At 37.5% G+C, this 21,893-nt stretch overlaps 1 protein-coding gene across 1 annotated transcript in view; it reads right to left on the reverse strand.

Moving 5' to 3' along the window:
* dachs (unconventional myosin-IXb-like dachs) overlaps positions 1–21,893 on the reverse strand; it is a 113,082-nt gene that overhangs the window by 37,464 nt on the left and 53,725 nt on the right. Inside the window, exon 3 of the mRNA XM_089241774.1 lies at positions 5,640–5,779. Within this exon, the coding sequence (XP_089097900.1) occupies positions 5,640–5,779 (140 nt within the window). The remainder of the gene's footprint in view (positions 1–5,639; positions 5,780–21,893) is intronic.

A 21,893-nucleotide genomic window follows, 5' to 3' on the forward strand; every position in this document is an offset into this window, starting at 1 on the left:
ATATTAATATTTATATAACTTCGTAACATATTTTCTATTAATTCCAAATGTTTCATTTAATAGAAACATGAGTATAATAGTTGATGAGTATTAGCAGTTGACGTGTGAAACAATATTCGATGAAGCGGGGAAGTCCTTGAAATCATGTTAAGCGGGGAACTTTAACATTGTCTCGATGGGAGAAATTTTGATGCCGGAGGATTTTATCTGTTTGAAGCGGGGCCGACTGTATATACCGTTGAAAAGATTCGTATACAGGTGTATATCACAAGGAGCTTTGATTGGCGTATCCACTTATCAAGTAGAGCTCGAGGAAAACGATGCAGCTTCCCACATTCATCAGTTTCGCCTAATAATAAGGACAGACCTTATGCTAGACTTCTTTTTTTATTTATTTTTTTAGTCTATGTACGTACGTATGTGTGGCAAGCGTATATATCCGAATAAAAAGGTGCGATTTAAAGGTCAGAGATTAAAACGCCGGACGCTCACGATCCACTTTCATATCGGCGATTCGTGACCGGGTAATCACGTGAATTCGTGATTCCACCTTGCTTGCTCTTGGCACAAGAAGTTTTCGGATGTGGGGGGGAGGGGTGGGTAAGATGATGAAGATGGGCGAATCTATTTATTTCTTTTTTTTTCAGAAGAAGAAGCCGAAGAAGAAGCACTTTCTTTGCTGTTATCAAGGTCAGATACAAATATGAAGAGAAATGGAGTACATCTTTAAAGATCGTGTGATTTACCCCCGCAATCTCTTCCCCCCCCCCCCTCTGGTGAAACAGCTACTACTATTACAACTGTAGCCTCAATACGAATAAGCTCCTGTGAGGAGGTAAGTCCATTCGACTTTTACAAAGAAGACTGATCTACACGAACACGTACTTGCCGGTCGGCTTGCTGAGTTCGGCTTTTGGTTTAGAAATGTCAATTATACCAGGGGTTCGAATCCTCCGTCAGTTCGACCAGAGCCCCTCCCCCCCCAACTCTGTCTTCATGGGAGATGTAAGCAGTCTGTTCAGTTGGACGTGGGCTACAGTTTATGAATCTGAATGATACTTGTAAATGGTTACGTAAAGGCCTGCTACCAAAGGACTTCTGTCAGAGCCATTTCTTACGGGCCACTCAAGTGATGTGGAAGTACAGCAAGGGTCACTTGAGTGATCTGAAAATGTGCCACTTTCTCCATTTTTACAAAATTACGTTTGATGTCGCGGGTCACATCAAATGACTTCGAAGGCCATAATTGGCTCGCGGACCATGGGTTTAGCATGTATGGCTTAAAACGATGAAACGTCTGCTTTTCCTTTCCTTTGAACATCGATAAGAAGGGAGAAACTAATGACACTGGAAATTGATAACCATAATCTCCATATTATCAACGTTGACAGTTTAATATTGCTGTTCTTGGACGATCCATTGATCATCGCACCATGCAATTTCAATGATAGCCCTGTATAAAATCACTGACTTAATATCCAGAAGAAAATAAATAAATCCCTTGGGCCTTTAAGCCTTGTTTCGAAAATGATAACGAGAAGTAAAAAAAACGTAAATGATGCCTGTAATAATCGTTTTGAAGGCACATATTGAGGGGGGGGGGAACAAAAATTACAGGAACAAATTTTGTCACAAAAAGTGCCCACATAGACGTTCTTCTATTCCCTTATCCGCTCCCCCATAAGGGGTGGACGGAAAAGAAAAATAGGCGTTTGCGCCATGTTTTTTTTTTTTCTAGGATTTTGTTTCCCAACCGGTCGAACCTTTTTTCTCTCCTCTTTACCCGCCAGATATTATATGATAGATAAGTCCCCTTCTGCAACGAATACCGAAATTAGGAAGCAAAAATAGCCCCGGGTCATAACCTATCCCATCTCTCGACACACACACACACACATACAAAAACCCAACCGGTGTTACAAAAAGTTGCTTCAAAATGGCGGAATAGTGGACAAACCTCCTTCTCCATCTTCTTCGGCTGTCATATTTATAATGGCCAAGAGGAGAAGGCGGCCCCATCTACTTCTAGCAATTCTTAAAAAGGTGTCTCTCTCTCTCTCTGCCTCTCTCTTAAAGACTTTATACCTATGTTTTTCCACTGGAATGTTTTTCGTTCTTCCAGGGACGATGCACAGTCTAGGGTTGTTTCATAATAAAGGGGGGGGGGGAGAGATATGTCCCACCTTTCCAATTAATCGAACACACGACGCCAATGCCCTCACCTTGACGTCACGAGCATTGATAGAATAATTAAGTAATTAATAGTATGCTTTTGAACGATATACGAAGTTCAATTGAGACGTGAGATGTAATTGAACAAAGAAATATCCAACAGCATCGATAACTGAAGAATGAAGAAGTACTGGTTGAAGATAGCCGATCGTACTGGTAATTGAACAATGAAAATAATGCAAAGTATCCGTGATTGTACAATGAAAATGTCCAGTGGTATTCTCTAATAAAGAATGACAATATCCAACAGTATTTTTGGTCGTGAAATAAAACATATCCAGAAGGATTTGAAACTGAAGAAAGAAAATAGCCTTAAATATTTGGGATTACATAACGAAAATATTCTGAAATATTGTATTTGTGATTGTGTAATGAAATTATTCTAAAATATTTGTGATATTTGTAATTGTGTAATGAGAACAACAAATTATCTAAAATATAAGAATAAAATATCCAACAGCATCTGGAATACAAGAATGATAAAATATCCGAAAGTATTTGTGATTGTGCAACGAACGTATCCCAAAATATTTTCAACGTGCACTGAAAGAATTCTAAAATATGTGTGATTTTGTAATGAAAACATCTAAAATATCTGAGGGATAAAAATGGAAATATCCAACACCATCTGTAATATAAGAATGAAAATATCCTGAAATATTTGTGATTGTGTGCAATGAAAATATCTAGAATGAAAGTATAGAATATAAGAATGAAAGTATAGAATATAAGAATGAAAGTATAGAATATAAGAATGAAAGTATAGAATATAAGAATGAAAGTATAGAATATAAGAATGAAAGTATAGAATATAAGAATGAAAGTATAGAATATAAGAATGAAAGTATAGAATATAAGAATGAAAGTATAGAATATAAGAATGAAAGTATAGAATATAAGAATGAAAGTATAGAATATAAGAATGAAAATATGAAGCAGTAACTATAATATAAGAATAAAAATATATGCAGCAGTAACTATAATACAAGAATTAAAATATGCAACAGTAACTATAATATAAGAATGAAAATATCCTAAAATATTTTTGATTGTGTAAGGAAAATACCTGGGCCATAATATTGAAAGTATATAGTTGTAACTAGAATATAAGAATGAAAATATTTTGAAATATTTGTGATTGTGTGTAATGAAAGTATCCAACAGCATATCTAGAATATAAGAATGAAAATATCCTAAAATATGTATGCTTGTGTAGTGAAAATATCCAACAGCATCTAGAATATAAGAATGTAAATATCCAATAGCATCTAGAATATAAGACAATATCTGTCAAAGTATATTTTTTGTTTTTTTTAAGGATTAACTGGAGCAGATGGAAGTTGACACATGAAATAGGGTTGAAAGTCAAAGTGAAGCTGCTGAATATCTTAGGGCAGGGGTTCTCAAGCTTTTTCCATCCGCGGTGCCCCTTTCCCCTTTTCAATGTTTATCCGTGAGCTCCATCTTTCCCCAGAGCTGTTTAACAAAGAATATTAGCGAAAAACCTTTATCAGGATCACCTCTCCGCGGCACCCCTAAAAAAAAAAACGTTGTAGGTGCACAAGGGTGCCACGGAGCACAGTTTGAGAACCCCTGTCTTAGGGTAAAGTGAAGACATTTCAAGAAACTCTATCCCGGGGTCTTCGAGGTTTTTGTCCTAGTGGCTTTCGCGAGTCTTCCAAATCTGTGTGTGAGCCCATCCCCGTGCCTATATCTGTCAACGTATTTTAAAAATTTCTGAAGTTCTCATGCTTTTCCTGGGAGAGTTCAGCTTGAAACCCCTTGCAATATGTTATGTACAAAATGTGATGAAAATCTACATTATACACACATATTCATTCGGCATGATTGATTATTCAGGTGGAATAATACTGAGAAGAAATATTTGCCTCGAGCCCATCGTCTCTCGACAACAAAATAGCCACCACCCCAAAAAAAAATATATAGAATCGATCAGAGAGAGAGAGCGTCGACTCATTTTGGATGACCCGTGTTGTGACAAGTCTGATGAGAGATAGTCTCTCTCTCCACGCAAAACCAAGGAATAAAAGATGACCGCAGGTGACCAATGCATCATTGTCAAAGGACTTCCCACAATATACGCCACTTATTACTCAGAAAAAAAAGGGGAAAAAATATATATATATATTTCGAGATTATCGTCTTTCGGTTCTCAATTATGGTGATCAGTCTTTTTATGCGCGAAACAAATAATGAGGGGGGGGGGGGGATAAAAACCTCTTTTTTTTTAAGACATGCAAATCACGAATTGATCACCAAAATGATCAGTGATCAATCATTTAAAATTACAGTTTTGTAGAGTTAAGGTATTTGATGCATTGCATACCTTGCATTAACCCTCCCATTTATTTTCTCCTCCGGGCCTTAATTATTTTTAAATAAGGACCAATATGGAACCGTTTAGCAGACGTATCGCTCGCAAACTCATCTTTATTCAAATATTCCGTATTCCAAATAGTTCCCCCTAAGATTCAAGAGTTTCTCCAGCAATAATGGTACCTCGGCTGCAGCAACGACTTTGTGGGGGGTTTACCTTCATTATATAATGGCTCCCAAACAATTGCGTTTTAAACATGTTTATGCCTTTATAACGATTTTTCACTACTTTACTGGTTTAAATAGCTAGTTAAATAGTATGTTTTATATAAATAAATATATTTTTATTATTATTATTATATAAATTATTAAAAAAATTATATAAATAAAAAACTGGTTAAATAGTATAAACCTCGGTTATAACGACATGGAACATTCCATGAATTTTTGTCGCTATAACCGAGATTGCGTTTTTGAGATTTTTTTTTTTTTGACGAAAAATGTAATTAGATTCAAATTCATGCTGTGCAATAAGTTTTTAGTTCATTACAATTAGGGTGATCATATTTGATCGCGAGAAAAAGGGAAATGGGGTCATAAATACGAGATATCACCTAGCTCTCGCCAAAAAATATTACCAACTATCAGAGAAAAATACTATCTCGTAAATAATAATTAAAGTAAACTTCATCGAGAAAAACCGGGGAAAATACATTTTCAAATGGGAAAAGTCGGAAAGGCCAGAATTACGGGACGATAAGGTAGTGTCCCGTATACAGGTCATGTTAATTAGGAGCACATCGCGAAGCGCCAAACCTAAAAATCATTTTTTTTTCCAGCATTAGGTTACAAAAAACGCCGTAAAAACAACGAAAGATGAGTCATTATATTCCTTAATTGTTGACGTTATAATCGAGTTTCACTGTATATGAAAGAAATCCAGGCACCACCGGGTATTAATACCAACGTTTTCTCATTCATGACTCATTAATATGCTGAATAACATATTTATCTCATGAAAACTAAAAGATAACGTTCTTATATATGAGTATTTTTTATTAATTACTTACAAAGTATTCTCTGACGAAGAACCTGGCATGTAGGGTTCTCAAAACCGCATCTTCGGTCAAGGGACCCGGCATGTGTATCAGATCTTGAACTTCGGCACATACACTCGGCCTTATCATAGCCGTTGTACCTTTACTGAGCTCTGTAATGGAAAAAAAAAAAAAAATGGAGCTATGAGGTATATCGATGGAATTTGTGACGAAATACGACAACAAACAACACACATCGTTATTAAATAATATAATTTTTGCCGTCAATAAGTATAAATGTAACCAATATCGCGAGTGGCCATTTCCGAATCGCTCTCGATCTTTGCCTTTCTCAACGATCGGACAAGGCGGGGTTCCCAGCAAAATCTGCTTAGTCTTTTCCCTGACCAAAAACATTTTCCTTATTAAAAGGGCATACAGTAATGCCACGAAGTAAGGAGATAGGTGGAGCCGACAATAACCACGTAACTCGAATTCGTGTAAGTCGGGGTACGATTTTGCATTCAAATACATATGAATGCTTAATCACAGTTAATGACTTCTCATATAACAGGATCGTCTTAACAGAATACTCTTAGATGATGCCTCCGGGCCAATTGATTTTTTTAAGGCCCTACAGGGTAAATTTACAGGCTTATTCTCGAAAATTCCAACCATATTTTAATTTTGTCCCGTGTAAACCCTTTAATTGTTTTAATGACACCTTGTCCATCGGAAAAATAATGAACTGCTTGTGTTTGGCGGCAACAAAGTAACTTTCATCTATGGGCTGAAATTAATAAAGAGTTGAATTGTCATTAATGAACATCACAATGGACGAAGTTATTTTTAAGACTTCTGTCGGAGTATTCTGTTAAGACGGTCCTGTTATATGAGAAGTCATTAACTGTGATTAAGCATTCATATGTATTTGAATGCAAAATCGTACCCCGACTTACACGAATCACAATGGACGAAGTAATTTTTAAGACTGGCAATAACATTGAATTTCTGGTATGAAATTGTGACCTTTTCTGTAAAAATGTAAGATACTATATATATGCCTTGGGATTTCCATTTCTGAATCATGGCAAAGTTTTCATCTTCATAATAATGTAGCTATCGAATATTAGTTCAGTTTCATCACATATAATGTTCTGATCGAATAAAGCAATTCTTTATTTGATTATCATCTTCATAATCGCTGTTATCTGAGCAATAATCCCGTGGTTATACTTGAATTTCATAAATGAACAAAATCCACAAAAAATTGTGCAACTCGGAATAGCGTAAATCGGGGGTATTACTGAATGTGATATCATCTTTGACCAAACACTGATCCTAATACATAAAGACAAACAATAATATTCTCTCCTGAGAAGGAAATATAATTCCGAATTCACATATTTAACATATTAAACATATTTTCTGGATATTATACCGAAGTGAACTCGGAAAGAAAAGTCATCTCGTCTCCGCCGGGACTTGTATCCGAGTCCTCTTGCAAACCGGGTAAGCATGCTTCCATCTACATCACTAGGGAAAAGACCCTGCCTAGGTTCGAGTCCCGGCGAAGACCAGATGACTTTTCATTTCACCTCGACATGATATCCAGAAAATATCTGTTTCCTTGATATTTTGGACTGAGAAAAAAAGCCGTCTGTATGTCATGTTTGTTTCTTCCCCCCCCCCCCTCCCTATGTGACCATATATTAGCATATTTCCTGACCTTCCTTGACCATTTCTCCTTTTCCCGACTTTCCAGATCGCTGAGAACCTCTGCAAGATATATTCCTAATCTTTTTACGTTCGCTGCACGCTAAGGAATGAAATTACAATTTCGAATATGTCATGGCATCTTAAGGTGCGGAGCACACCAATCGAGAATCACAATTTCTCAACAAAACTTCCAATTTCATCAACAAAGTAACCCGCTACGACCCTAACCGATTTTACACACACAGAACCCTAATTAGAACATCGTAGTGGCGTTGGTTTTTTTTTTTCTCCTTAACGGTAAGTAGTCCTGGGTTATCGACCCCAACGTCGGGATAGTGGTGGTCGGCTGAAGTTGGTTTTTTTTTTGTGGTTGCCAACTTCGAGGCGTAAATGTGGGCCGATCTCCCGTTAAAAGGTCTGGCCGCAGAGGGCAACAGGCCTACAACGATACAATTATTCAATCATTACACTTAACATAGTAAGAAAAACTGATGGCAGATGGCGTAACTACACATAAACAAGCATTACACAGAAACAAACTTCACATCAGGTTCGCTACACGTACACGCACATTCCAACATGTACCAATTCGTTAGAAGTTCCACAGAGGAATGTGGACGAGGTGCATGTGTGGTTTAGTAGTCATGGGTCATCGTGATGGCGTTAAGTTTTTTTTTTACTTCTTACCGGTAAGTAGCCATGTATCATCGTGAAGACATCCATTTGCTTCTTTCCGGTAATTAAACATAGGCCATCGTGATGTCGTCCGTTTTTTGTTAACGGTAAGTGATCGTAGGTCATCTTGATGACGTTTGTTTTCTTATTACCGGTAATTAGAGATTGGTAATCGTGTGATGTCGTCTGTTTTTATTTTCAATCACCAGTAACTGGACATGACACGTGATGGGACAATGCAAACGGGATGACGTTCGTTTCTTCTTAGCAGTGAGTAGTCGTGTTCTAACTTCGAGTCACGAATGTGAGCCGTCTCCCATTTGAAAAAGTCTCTCCCCTGAAAGCTGGCGGACCTTCAACACGATACTTAAATAGAACGGAAAATTCAGACATTTGTCACTTTCACTTCAAAATATGGAAGGCAGATGACAGCACCAGTATAACACGAAACAAGCATAGCTCTGACAACATAAGTACGTTATGGCCACGCATGCACACAACACGTTCTTGCATGTAACTAGACCATAAATGCCAGAATTTTGGAATATCGAACCCATAGTTGAATAATCTTACATTGGCTCACCCTTGAACCAGCTGATAGGTGGCGCTATGCGTAGGCATTAAGAAATAAATTATCGAAATTTTTCAATCGACGGGAAAAATTCCGTGTAATCCTAAAGTTTTTCCATCGTATAACAGATGGTTTGTAAAACATGAGGTGGGATATAACTAATGATTCCCACACTCTTTCCTCTCCGTTCGGATATTACATCGATTCCGAAACGTTAAAGAAAAGAAGCGTCATCAAATGAGAAGAATGCTCAAGGAATTCCCCGTAGGTCTAATGTTACCTAACTTTCTTCTTTTTTTCTCTCATTCTACTTCAGATCCGTTACGGATTTTCAATGGTGTTATAAAGCATCTATTTTCTCCCATCCGTTCACCATTATAAAAACATTTTGATCATAGGTTAGGGAGAATAAACCGTTGGAGAATTTTTTCCCCTTTAGGCGTCTTTTTTTTTTTCACCTGTCCTTGTAGCAAATATTTCTGACATTCCATTTCAGAGCAACGGAAGTGCTTTGTATTGCCTACCCCTCTCATTCTTATTATATAAGCCCCTCTTATAAATATAACTTCTTTTTTTTGTGCGAAATAGTTCAAATTTTTTCTACGAAAAATTATTTCTAGGGGTTTCGCGTTAGAATCTGGCAAGTTCAGAAAATTGTCTTCAAATCTGGTCGTAACTCAAACAATAACATATTTAAATGCAAATCGTTCGCTATTACAATACCTATCCCGTTAAACCAGGGGATTCTAAAGCAACGCTTCTAGTGGAACCCTTGATGATAGTGAGGCTGTTTACGGAGCTCAAACAAAGATGTTTGAATATTTATCCAAAAAAGTATCCCTACTGCTGTCTCAGCTGCATCATAGCCCCAGAGAAAAATGAAAGACGAGTTGGGCACCACTACCTAATATACAGACAGTCAAACGTTATCGTGGATGCCCTTAAGCAAATGAGGTCCCCGAATCACTTCCACAAGGACGTGGGCCTGATAGGCTCCATCCGAAGGACCCGAGATGATTCTAATCATTTTTTTGTTTTTCACACCATAAATTCGTAGCAGAGGGAAGGACCCGTGAAGTCCGACGAAAATTCGAATTTTATAATGAAATGACGTTGTCGCGTTTAAGAGAAATTTACAAGTTTGGTAATGGTCTGCCACCTGTAGGAATTTACACGAACTATTCTGAAATGCCCCGTTTTTGAAAATGGGAATTTTCAATATTTAGTAGAGTGATAAGCGAGAACTCGCGGTACTTTTTTTTTTAACGCATAAACCTTACCCGGGGGCAGCGGATGCATAGGAGGGTCCCGTGATTATTTAAGATACGGTAGTATGATTTTCTACAGAAAGTTGAAAAACTGGTAGATTGTGAATTTCAACAAGACGGGGGACACCTGAAAAACACTTGCCTGCCTGGGATGCCCATGATGCTCTTAAGATGGCCCTAAAGTCGATGCGTGGGCACAAGGTTGGAGCCCTGTGATCCCATTGGGGAGGGGGCACATTCACGAATCGTGCTTTGATTGTAATCATCATCAGAAGAACAGCACGCGTACAAGAACTCTGACTGAAACAAATAGTCATGATGCATCATAATACAACAACCCATCTATAGCTGAAAGCCTCCGCGCAAAGCTTTGACGTCACTGAAAAAAGTCCATTTCACCTATAGCCACTGAATATAACAGGCCGACGCATGCGATATCGTTTACCTTTTCTTTGCGGTATATCCAATGACTATAGGTGAAATGCACTTTTTAAGTGATGTCACGAGCTTTGCGCGGAGACTTTCTGCTATAGATGGTGTTAGTTAATACATATATCAAAGGATCCTGGCCTTGCCCGGAATGAAGCCACGAATATTCGTGAGGCACTGTAATAATACATAGAATGACCATGGTGAGACAAAAATACAGTGAAACCTCGCTACAATGATACTCGATACAACCATAAATCTCTCTACAGCGATATTTTTTAAATCGTATTTGGAATTTCCTATATTCTAATGTTAAACTCCTCTCGATACAACGATATCTTTTACTACGATAAATCTCCCTATAACGATATTTTTTGCAGAGATTTTGAAATTGCTACGATATTTTTTTCGCTAAAAACACCTTCAATATATTTTCAAATTTCTCACCGGTTTTTACTTTTTCGAGGATGTCTAATAGCGCATGAGTACTTTGAACCAGTGTTTCTCAACCTGGGGTCATATGGCCCCCTTGCGGTCCTGGGATATTCTAAGGGGGGCCACGAGTGAAAATCAGATGAATGGGGAGTCATGACAAGTGATGAAGGGGACCCGCAGAGAGATATGAAGAAATAAAATTTTCAAGTGAAATATGTTGGGAGAAAAACGTAGTGTGACTAAACTTTCAGAATCCAGCAGGGCTGTTCATGAAGCAGGAGTTATCTAAACCTATGTGGCTTGGGGTGCTCGTAGTGGCTCTTCATGGTCACATGGTACTATAATTTTTGAGTGTAATTATGTAAGCTGTTTCGATTACGTAAAGGGGCGCCCCAGAATATCATTTTGCCCGAGGAACCATTATAGTGAGACGACCATGCATAAAACCCCCAAAAGAAGGAAGTTCACTGAACTCCCCAGTCCACGGTAAGGTGCAGACCCATAATGATGTGTCGGTAGGGCTATTTAATGTGTAGGTTCGTTGGAACGTCCAGCATTTCGCACAGACCTATTATACCCCCATAATTTGTCCCTTAAGAAAGTGGGCAATCTCCCCTTCAACCCCCCCCCCCTTTTTCTTGATCGATCTTGTTTATAAAATTTTTGTTCATTATAAATTTAGTTTGGACTAAACTAAATTCAGTAAGTAGAAAGTGTTTCGCTCCTTCATGAGGGTAGGGGGCGCTAGGTAAGACGAGGGGGCCACGGGAAGAAAATGTGGTTTAAAAGCGGGCCATAAGCTAAAAAAGGTTGAGAACCACTGCTTTGGACTACATACCCTTTGAAAGTACAGTATTAAAGAAGTTGCTGTAAAACTACTTCTGTGTAATGCACAAAAGTATTGTGCAGTAAGCAACTTTACAAAGTGAAACAATTAACTGAATTTTATTGATTAACTAATCGATTAGAATTTTTTGCTGTGGATTACTGTACATTACTTACAAATGCATTTTATGGTATAACTAACAACGCCAATTCAGAAGATATGCCCACAACAGCATAAATTTTGTGGCGACTGATGATAATGCTACCTATCGATATAACGCGATAACCTCTCTACAACGATATTTTTTCTTGGTTCGCGGAATATCGTTATATCGAGGTTTCACTATGATTGCAATGAAAGCTTGGTGTGCGATTTGCTTGCATGGTTCCTTTCAATGATTCCTTTCAAGAAAAAGCATGGTTCCTTTACAATGGGTAGCCTGAGAAGGAACCCGGGTGATCCCCCTGATGATAAATTTGATATTTTTACTACAGAAATATCAATATTCAATTAAAATCATTAGAAAATTAGTTTACTTAAGTGGAAACGCCCATACCAAAATCCTGTCAGAGAGACTAGCAAAAAAAACCAATTATAATGATCACAGTGTGAAAAAAGCGATTTTCCTCAATCAAACGAATAAAGTGAAACCTCGATACAACAATACTCTCCAGAACAAAAGACAATATCATTGTAGAGAAATGATCGTTATAGTTAGAAGCACGTCCCAGCAAATTTATGCTGTTGTGTACCTACATCTTTCCGAAATCGGCGTTATAAGTAGCACTAGAAAAATGTGCTTTCAAGTATTTATTTGCAGCTAAAAATTGTAATTGGTTAATTGATTAGTAATATTCAATTAGGTGCACTGCCCCTGTAGGAAGGTTTACTGTGTTGCATTTTTGTGTCGTACACAGAAAGTAAAAGTACAAACTTCTTCAACAACACTTGCTGATCGTGTTGCAAAACACCGATGTTATTAGACGCCCTTGAAAGAAAAAAGCATATGAAGGGTTTGAAAGTTATTCTAAGTGAGATTTTTTAAAAAAATATCGTTTATATCGGTTTCAAAATTTCTTTAAAAAATACCGTTAGATAGAGAGATTTATCACAGTAAAGAGTATCGTTGTACCGAGAAGAGTTTAACATTAGACCAGTGTGAGTAATATCGCCCCCTGGTGGGAGATGCAATTGTCCAGGGGGCGATAGAAGCTACGGGTATAACATAAGATCCTATGGGTACGCTCGAGTTGGGGGCGGTGAGGGAAAAAAATTTCTGAAGAAGGGGGCGATGGGGAGCAAAAAGTTTTGGAAACTTCATTAGACCAGCGGTACTCAACCTTTCTTGACTGGTGGAGCCAATTATGTAAAGGGGTTTCAGTACATAATTCATATGGTGGTTCCCCGTAGGGCCTCTTTTTTTATATATTGACTAGCTATAATTATCGGTGCTGCCCGGGTTTTCTTCAATTACAGGGGGGTTGAAAAAGTGACAAACCATTATAAAGGCATAAACTATTATACATAATACTGGCAGCATTAATAAAATAACAAATCATTGTAAAGGCTTATGCATATCAGAAACGCATTGCTAGGGAACTACGGTAACCAAAGTAAACATTCCGAAAGTGATTGTTGAGACCCGGGGACCACTGTTGCCAGAGTTTTTTGCATATTTCGGGCATTTGCCCAGCTTTGACGAACTTTTGAAGCAGCCTATCGTTCAAAGTAGGGGCCCCGTTTGGTATATATTCAAAATTTGGTGTATATATATATATTTATATGTATGTATATAAAATTCAATTTTATATATATGTAGATGGAAAAGATAAAATTTACTGATTCATTTTATTTTCCTCGAGTGGCCGCGGAGCCCCTGGGAAGTGCACACGGAGCTCCTAAGGGCTCCGCGAAGAACCGGTTGAGAACCGCTGAATTAGACTATAGGCAAGTCCAAACAAGATTCGAAAAAAATATCGTTGCAGGAAGTTTTTCATTGTACACGAAAATTAACTCATTTCTAGTGACGTCATCACAATGTCGCGTGCGAGGGTTCCTCAAGAATTTTTTAAGGTTCCCCCTACGGTGGGAAAATTTTCACGTGACTCTCTCTTCGGATGAGATCACCGTCTTCCCATCTTTTTATCGGTGGAGTCAAGTATACGGAAGGTAAGGGAAGAGATGGAATTCTCTCACACTGTAGGCTACCTGAAAAAAAAAATGTATTGTGTGAGTACGTAAGTAACTCGGGATCCTTAAGGAGCAACGGGAGACAGGAAATTCCTTGGAGAAGAACTATTCAGGCCGCAATCACCCTGTTTAAACCCGCAGTCAATACAGGTTATATTCGGGGTTTTTTTTTCAAGTTATAATAACGGTCGTTTCCGGAGTTTTTATATATATGATAGGTTTTTTTAATATGTATAAACGTTTTTTTCCCCCCTTTTAATGCCACTTTTTCTCGGTCGAGTGATGATAAACCATTAACACCGAATTGTGCTGATGCGCCCAAGCGATAAATGCCTGATGCGTTATGCTTAAAATAATAATAATTACCTATTGTCTTTACTGAAATAAAGCTTTTGTTGCGTTCGAAATCGTCGCTCATTTTTCGGTTGTATATCAATCAGGAGCATGTTCGAATTTCGACATGTTTGTTCGTGATTTCATTGAACATGTCCCCCCCCCCCTCTGGATCGGTGAGCATTGATAATTTATGCACTCGAGAACCAATATCAGGATCAAATAGGGCCGCAGCCAATGCTCCCTCTATTTTTTATTTTTTTTTTGAATATGCGGATCTTATGTTCTTTCGTTTTTTCTGTTCGCATTAAAGAAATACACCGTATACACCGATGGTGTATCGCAATAGTCCCAAAACGACCCCCACGAGAGAATTTCAAAGATAAAAAGTCTTCACAAGAAATTAATTTTCATCTTTCTGAACGTAAAAATGTATCAAACCAATATAACGCCTTAACTCTTGATCGTGTTATATAACATACAATCGGCCAAGCTTAATTGGATACCCCGCTTATACGGATGAAATCCTCCGGAACCAAAACTTCTCTCATAGAGATAATGTCAAAGTATCTTGTGACTATTATACAGAGCACCGAGCTCAAAAGAGCCCCATTCTTCTTCATCTTGGAATTTTTTCATCCAGTCAAAGTTAGACTAAGAAGAATTGTCCTCTATATACAGAGCACTTTAGTGATCTCTAAATATTTCGCGGATCCAAGTGATTTGCAAATGTGTCGCGGGTCGCTTAAGTGCTCTGGACCTGTGCCGCGCGTCATACCAGTGATTCTCGATTGTGTCGCGGATCACTTGAGTAATCTGGGAATGTGCCGTGGGTAACTTGAGTGATGTAGAACCGCACCAATGCTCTAAAGCTGTGCCACATGTCACTCAAGGAATCTCTAAATGTGCCACGGATCGCTAAGTGTTCTGGAACTGTGTCGCGGGTCACTTAAGCGATCTGTAAATGTGCCTAGGAGGTCCATGATGCTCTTAAGACAATTCTTTTCAGTACTATGTCGCCCTAATTGGCATATAAGCGGTTACAGGCCCTCCGAACGAAGGGGGGGGGGAGCGAATCAGCCGGGATGGGGGGTAGTGAACGGGAGAGAGGCAATCGTCCATGCAAAATTATGCATTTTTTAATCAAGGGGAGCGACACGAATGGGCATACTGTGAAGAAAAAATTTAACGCGAGGACCTTTTTTTATTGATTGCGAGGATACTAAAATAAGGTTATTTAAACGCGACATCAAAAAATAACCCATTAATTATTAAAATCGAATTACGTTCTCCAGCACATGTTCTTAAATCAACGTGATTGCTTCCACGGTCTTTTCACAGAATACAAGTTTAGAATTCCATCAACATAGTAAGTGAGCTGACTCCCTTCGCTCGCACGCGAACCGCACTGCACTCAATGCTGTACAGCAAACGAAACTTCGATTATGATCTCAAAAAAAAAAGAAAGAAAAGTTGCAGGAATGGAATCCACGAGAAATGAATGGGTTTAGAAGTATGTTTTGTTTTTAATGGGCCACGTTTTGAAGGGAGGGTCGGCACGCGAATACGAAACGGTACATGAAAACCGCTCTGACGAGAAAGATGCGATAAAGGCAATCACATCTGGCAACGAAGCGTTGCGAAAACATCGGTTACATACCATCCATTCAATTCACTATGGATCCAACAAAATGAAAAGAAACCGCCTTGGCAGTTAAACAGCGCGTAAAAACCTCTTTGTTTCCACCTAAGTGAGTTTTCCCTTTCATCTTCCAACTAAAACCCCGCCGTCGCTGCAGTGGTGGTCGGCTCAAAGTTCATAATGGTTAATTCGTTAAGAACGGACTTTGATTTGACTTGGTAGATCGGAAATGAAAAGGTTTACAACAGTATTTGCGGGCTTTTACCCCAACTCACCTTGGTATAATAAAACTCGTCTTAACGGTAAATCCTAGGTTTTACCCCGGGCCGTCTTAAGAGAATCATGGGCCCCCGGCCCAAGTGATTTTTCTGAGGCCCTGCTAAACAAATTCTTAAAAATTTCCACCACATGTCTGTTTTGTGAGCCCTCTCTTCTCTTGAGGCGCCCGGGTGGGCCCATGTCTTAAGACGGCAAAGGTTATACCAGTCTTCGGACTTTTACCGTAGCATATAGTATATACGATTGAAAAACACTTGCTATAACAGCAACTATTTTTTTAAGGAGAAATTTCATGTTTCACATATGAAACCACTAGCTATAGTTTCAAAACATTGTCGGAAAAGTATATTGCTGAAGGAAACCGTCGTTGAGAAGAGGCTTTTTTAATTGAAAACGTCGTTGGAAAGAGACATATGAAACAAGGTTAGCATACAATTCGACTAAATAATTGTAGAACAGAGCATTGAGTGCAATGAGCTTATCATGCTGAAAAATTGTTGACTAGATAATTTTCTAAAAGTATCTAAATTATTAAATTAATTTTCTAAATTATTAAATTAATTTTCTAAATTATTAAATTAATTTTCTAAATTATTAAATTAATTTTCTAAATTATTAAATTAATTTTTTAAATTATTAAAATTTAATTTTCTAAAATTATCTAGCAAGATAAGATCTATAGTCCGTTTCAGGTTAACTTTGCAGTGAAGAGGAAGCTACGAGGGAACCTCATCACTCGTTGCTATGGTAACAAAAGCCTCTTAACCAATGTATCGATGCGCGGCCTCGGTAAGGTATGGACGATTTTTTGGACACCGCGAAAGTGTCGTTGTGGTTGCTATAGATTTTTAGATAATGGTAACCAATATTTTTTTCTAATTTAAAAATTTCAAACGAAGAAACATCGGTTCAAAACGATATTTTTCCCTTTTTTTTTCACAAAATCATTAAAAAACTTGAAATATTCTGTATAAATGATCATCATAAAACTCCGATTTATGGGAACTTTATTTTGCGGCGAAGGAGTACACTCTCTACCTTTCTCTCCACTGCAAAGTTAACCTGAAACGAACTATAGTCAATCAAAGATAATTTTAGAAAAGAGCCTTTTCTGCACTGTTGACTAAATAATTGCAGAAAAGAGCCTTTTGTGCATTGTTGACTAAATAACTGTAGAAAAGAGCCCTTTTGTGCATTGTTGACTAAATAACTGTAGAAAAGAGCCTTGTTGGCTAAAGAATTAATGAAAATAATGTTGTTGAAAAAGACTCGATGCGTTTTTTAGAAAGACAAGTGAAGCATCATTTCTTGTACGCAAAGAGCTGCATGCTGAAGCTTTGATGACTTTTTTTTTTCTTTTCAAACCGAGCACAACTCAGGTCTATCGCCATAGGCAATTTACTACCTAGTGAGTTGTGCCGGAAGTGTAAGTGTGTGAACCTAACAGTTTGAGTGCGTGTCTAGTGTTGTGTATGATTTTTCAGTGCTGCCATCTATATCTCAGAAGTGAAGTGAGTGATGTGTAGTGACTGAATATTTGTACTGTTTGTAGGACTGTTGCTCTCTGTGGCGAGACTTTTTAACGGGGAGATCGGCTCGCATTTGCGCCTTGAAGTTGGGAACCACAGAAAACCAACTTCAGCAGACCACCACTGTGGTGACGGTGGGGCTCGAACCCGGCGATGACCACTCGACCACCACAGCGGCAAGCTTTGATGACTAAATCATAGTAGAAAAGAACCATTTCGATTTGAAAATGTGTTGACTTAATTTTAGAAAAGAACCAACCACGTTGGCTAAAGCATCGGTGAAAAAAGTCTTGTTGGCTAGAACATTGTTGAAACGATCCTTGTTGAAGTAGAGCATTGCTAAAAAAAGCCTTGTCGAAAGAAATCTGTTGTCCTGGGTCCTAATCTAAAAAGAAAAGTTGTATCCAGCAGCATTCGATGCAAATGTAAAATTGAACAATATTTAATATTCGCATCATTATTGTTATTTAATTTTATAATGCAAGTTATACTCTATTACTTGCTATATAGCAAATGCATCGGGGCAAGATATTTTTCGAATAATTTAATCTGTGAATTTAGTAACTTAATTTTTCAATTAGCACTGTTGAAAGTTCAAGTATATGATAAATTTTAATCATTCTGAGATTATGTGCTATGAAATGCACGGAAAAAAGTATGACGTGAATATGTTATTGCACAACTTCTTCAACAAAGGAACTATTGAAAAGCGTAGATGAAAGAAAGAGCTTGATAGAGATAAACACCATTGAAAACAGGTCTATTGGCTAAAGGTAGCTGAAGAAAAGGTTGGTTAAAATATTGTTTAGACGAGCCTTGTTGGCTGAAACATTGTTGGATACAGCTTTGTTAGCTTACGCATTGTTAAAACGAGCCTTGTTTGATACAGCTTTGTTAGCTTACGCATTGTTAAAACGAGCCTTGTTTGATACAGCTTTGTTAGCTTACGCATTGTTAAAACGAGCCTTGTTTGATACAGCTTTGTTAGCTTACGCATTGTTAAAACGAGCCTTGTTTGATACAGCTTTGTTAGCTTACGCATTGTTAAAACGAGCCTTGTTTGATACAGCTTTGTTAGCTTACGCATTGTTAAAACGAGCCTTGTTTGATACAGCTTTGTTAGCTTACGCATTGTTAAAACGAGCCTTGTTTGATACAGCTTTGTTAGCTTACGCATTGTTAAAACGAGCCTTGTTGGCTAAAACATTGTTTTATAGAGCTTTGTTGGCTAAGGAATTGTTGGAAAGATCTTTGTTGCTGAAGAATTGTTGGATGAAGTATTGTTAGAAAGAGCTTTGTTGGTTAAAGCATTGCTGAAAAGATCTTTCTTGGCTAAAGCATTGCTAGAAAAAGCTTCGTTGGCTAAAGAATTGATTAGGAGGTTTTTGTTTGCTAAAGTATTGTTGGGAAGAGTTTCGTTGGCTGAAACATTGCTGAAAAGAGCTTTGTGACTTAAAAGCAACGGTCCCAATCAATCCCCCAATCTCTTCATAAATTCATTCCGATCTCCAGCATTTCAAAACCCAAACAGATTTTTTTTGGCAGCGATCATTATTTTATTTGAATGTTTTCCTAGAACTCGTGACTGAACTGGGGCATAGGAAGATAAATTATGGAATTTATGAGTACAATCACCGAATTTAAAGAAAATAAATGTTTTCAGAAAAAGATAAACAACATCAAACAGAATGTATAGCTGCAGGGGCACGAGTATATGATGTATACTCGTAGGTTTATGTATCTGCATGCATTTAGCCCTGTAGTAATAATATCCAATTTAAAGCGGGTGAATACCACCATTAATAGAAATAGCATTCCAAAGTTGATTGTAAAACTTCTTGTCCGAGATTGACCATGAACTTTCTCTCGTTGATATTTTCCTATATTCAATGGATTAATATCCTCGGGCCTCGGAGAAAGGGGTGAAAAAAAAGCAGCTGGGTATATAAATCATTTATTATTTTTATCCATCCAATTAGCAACACTAGTTTCTGTATGAGCATCCCTAAAGGATTAACTGACGTCGTAAAACGCAGTAAGGTAAATTCAGCTACGTTACGAATACCAAATAGCAGACCTACCAGGGCGGAGAAAATCAAATAACAACCGACTGAGAGGGAGAAAAAAAATGTTGAAATTATTATTCTTTAAATAATAATTACAATTTACTCTTGCACTAATTCTAGCAACTTACCGGTGGATACTTGAAATTAATTATGGTGAATCGATCAGGTATGAAACTCTAACAAGAAAACATTGTTAAAAGGGATTTTTTCTTTTTCCTCAAAATGCTTCAAGTTGTCTTATTTATCCTTGATATACACAGGGTGGACGAGGAGTGATATATAGGCACATTTTAAAAATTAATAACAAATCAACCAGCTGTCAAACATTAATAATGCACTTTTTGCGTTGCACTTCGTGTTGTGTCGAGTTTTTCGATTTTTCCTTTTACAGCGCCACCTGTGAGTGAAATTTGATTTTTTTTTTTCAATTTATCAAAACTCTCTAGGCCATGATAAGTATTTTAGTGCAAACGGCACTTTTTTTTATGTAAGCCGAGAAGAGTAGACGTGGACCTGGCCTGGCCACGGTAGAGGACTCACTAGAGTCATCAAGCCGAGAGAGGGGATGTGGTCCAGAAACTAGCCTCGCCACGGTAACCAACAAAGAGCTCACTAGAGTTACAAAGCTATGGACTCTCCGAAACCATTTGTTTTTTCTATTTTTAATTTTTTCTTCAATTGTTATTGTGAATTTTTACTATTTTAATTGTAACTGGTTTTTTAAATGTGTTTTATTGTAGTGCATTGTAATTTTTATATGCATAATAAAGCAACCGACACCGCCCAGAACTCTCATCAGGGGCAGTAACTAAAATTCGCAATTGTCGATAGAGCCTGGGCGGTGCACGGTATGAAATGTGACCCTTTTTTTATGTCAATCGGTTGATTCGTTATACACTTTTAAAATGTGTCCAGGACTTGTCCATCTTTCATATTGTGTCCCCATGTCTCGATCATAAGCGGATACACACTCCTTGAACTAGGGAAGCAATTTTCACCGCCGCCTCCCTCCCCCACCTATGCCAATATAATACAAATTTTTCACCGAACGAGGAGGGGGGCGTCTCTGTCTCCGCCTATGGTCTCGATATATATTGTGTGTTCCTGTATTGTCTTGATGAAAATTGTGTGTTCATCGTATCGTCTTGATTTATATTGTGTGTCCTCAGAGGCGCGGACAAGAAGGAAGCATTTGGGAGGGAGCTGAAAGTTGCCAACTCTATCGCGTGTGTGGGACTCAAGCACATACGTAGGTGGGAGGGGGTACGTTGTATTGTGTATCTTCATCAATTAATTAATGGGGGTCTCAAATAGCCTGTCTCCTCCCCAGGTTCTTATTCCTGTGTGTGTTCCTATATTGTCTCGACAAATATCGTGTTCTCATGTTGTCTTGATGTATATTGTGTCCCCCATATTGTGTGGATAAATATCGTATATTGTATTGATATGTGCCTACACTTTGTCTTGATACATTTTGTGTCTCTATATCAGCGGTTCTCAACCGGTGCTCCGTGTGCACTTCCCAGGGGCTCCGCGGCGACTCAAGGAAAATAAATATGTAGATTTGACAGATAAATAAAAAAAGAGGCCTACGGAGTTCCGCCATAAAAATTATATACAGAAAAGGCTCCTCGAGTCAAATAGAGCTCCGATGTAAAAATTATGTACTGAAAAGGGCTCCGCGAGTCAAAAAAGGTTGAGAACCGCTGGTGCAGATCGTAATCGTAAAATAATTTCAGCATCGATGAGATAATTCCAAAATTAATGAAAGAGATAATTTCAGCATTAATGAAAGAAAATATTCCAAAGTTAATGTAAGAAAATATTCCAAAGTTAATGTAAGAAAATATTCCAAAGTTAATGTAAGAAAATATTCCAAAGTTAATGTAAGAAAATATTCCAAAGTTAATGTAAGAAAATATTCCAAAGTTAATGTAAGAAAATATTCCAAAGTTAATGTAAGAAAATATTCCAAAGTTAATGTAAGAAAATATTCCAAAGTTAATGTAAGAAAATATTCCAAAGTTAATGTAAGATAATTTTAGCATTGATAAAAGTGATAATTCCAAAATTAATGAATAATAAAATGTATGAAAGATAATTCTAGAATGAAGGAAAGAGATAATTCCAAATTTAATGAAAAACAGATAATTCCAAATTTAATGAAAAACAGATAATTCCAAAATTAATGAAAAACAGATAATTCCAAAATTAATGAAAAATAGATAATTCCAAAATTAATGAAAAATAGATAATTCCAAAATTAATGAAAAAGAGATAATTCCAAATTTAATGAAAGAGACAATTTCAGAATTAATGAGATAT

This window comes from Pholcus phalangioides, unplaced genomic scaffold, assembly GCF_987345545.1.
Source record: "Pholcus phalangioides strain wild (caught in Gottingen) unplaced genomic scaffold, Ppha-v1.0 ptg000014l_1, whole genome shotgun sequence".
In the NCBI taxonomy this organism is placed as follows: Eukaryota; Metazoa; Arthropoda; class Arachnida; order Araneae; family Pholcidae; genus Pholcus; species Pholcus phalangioides.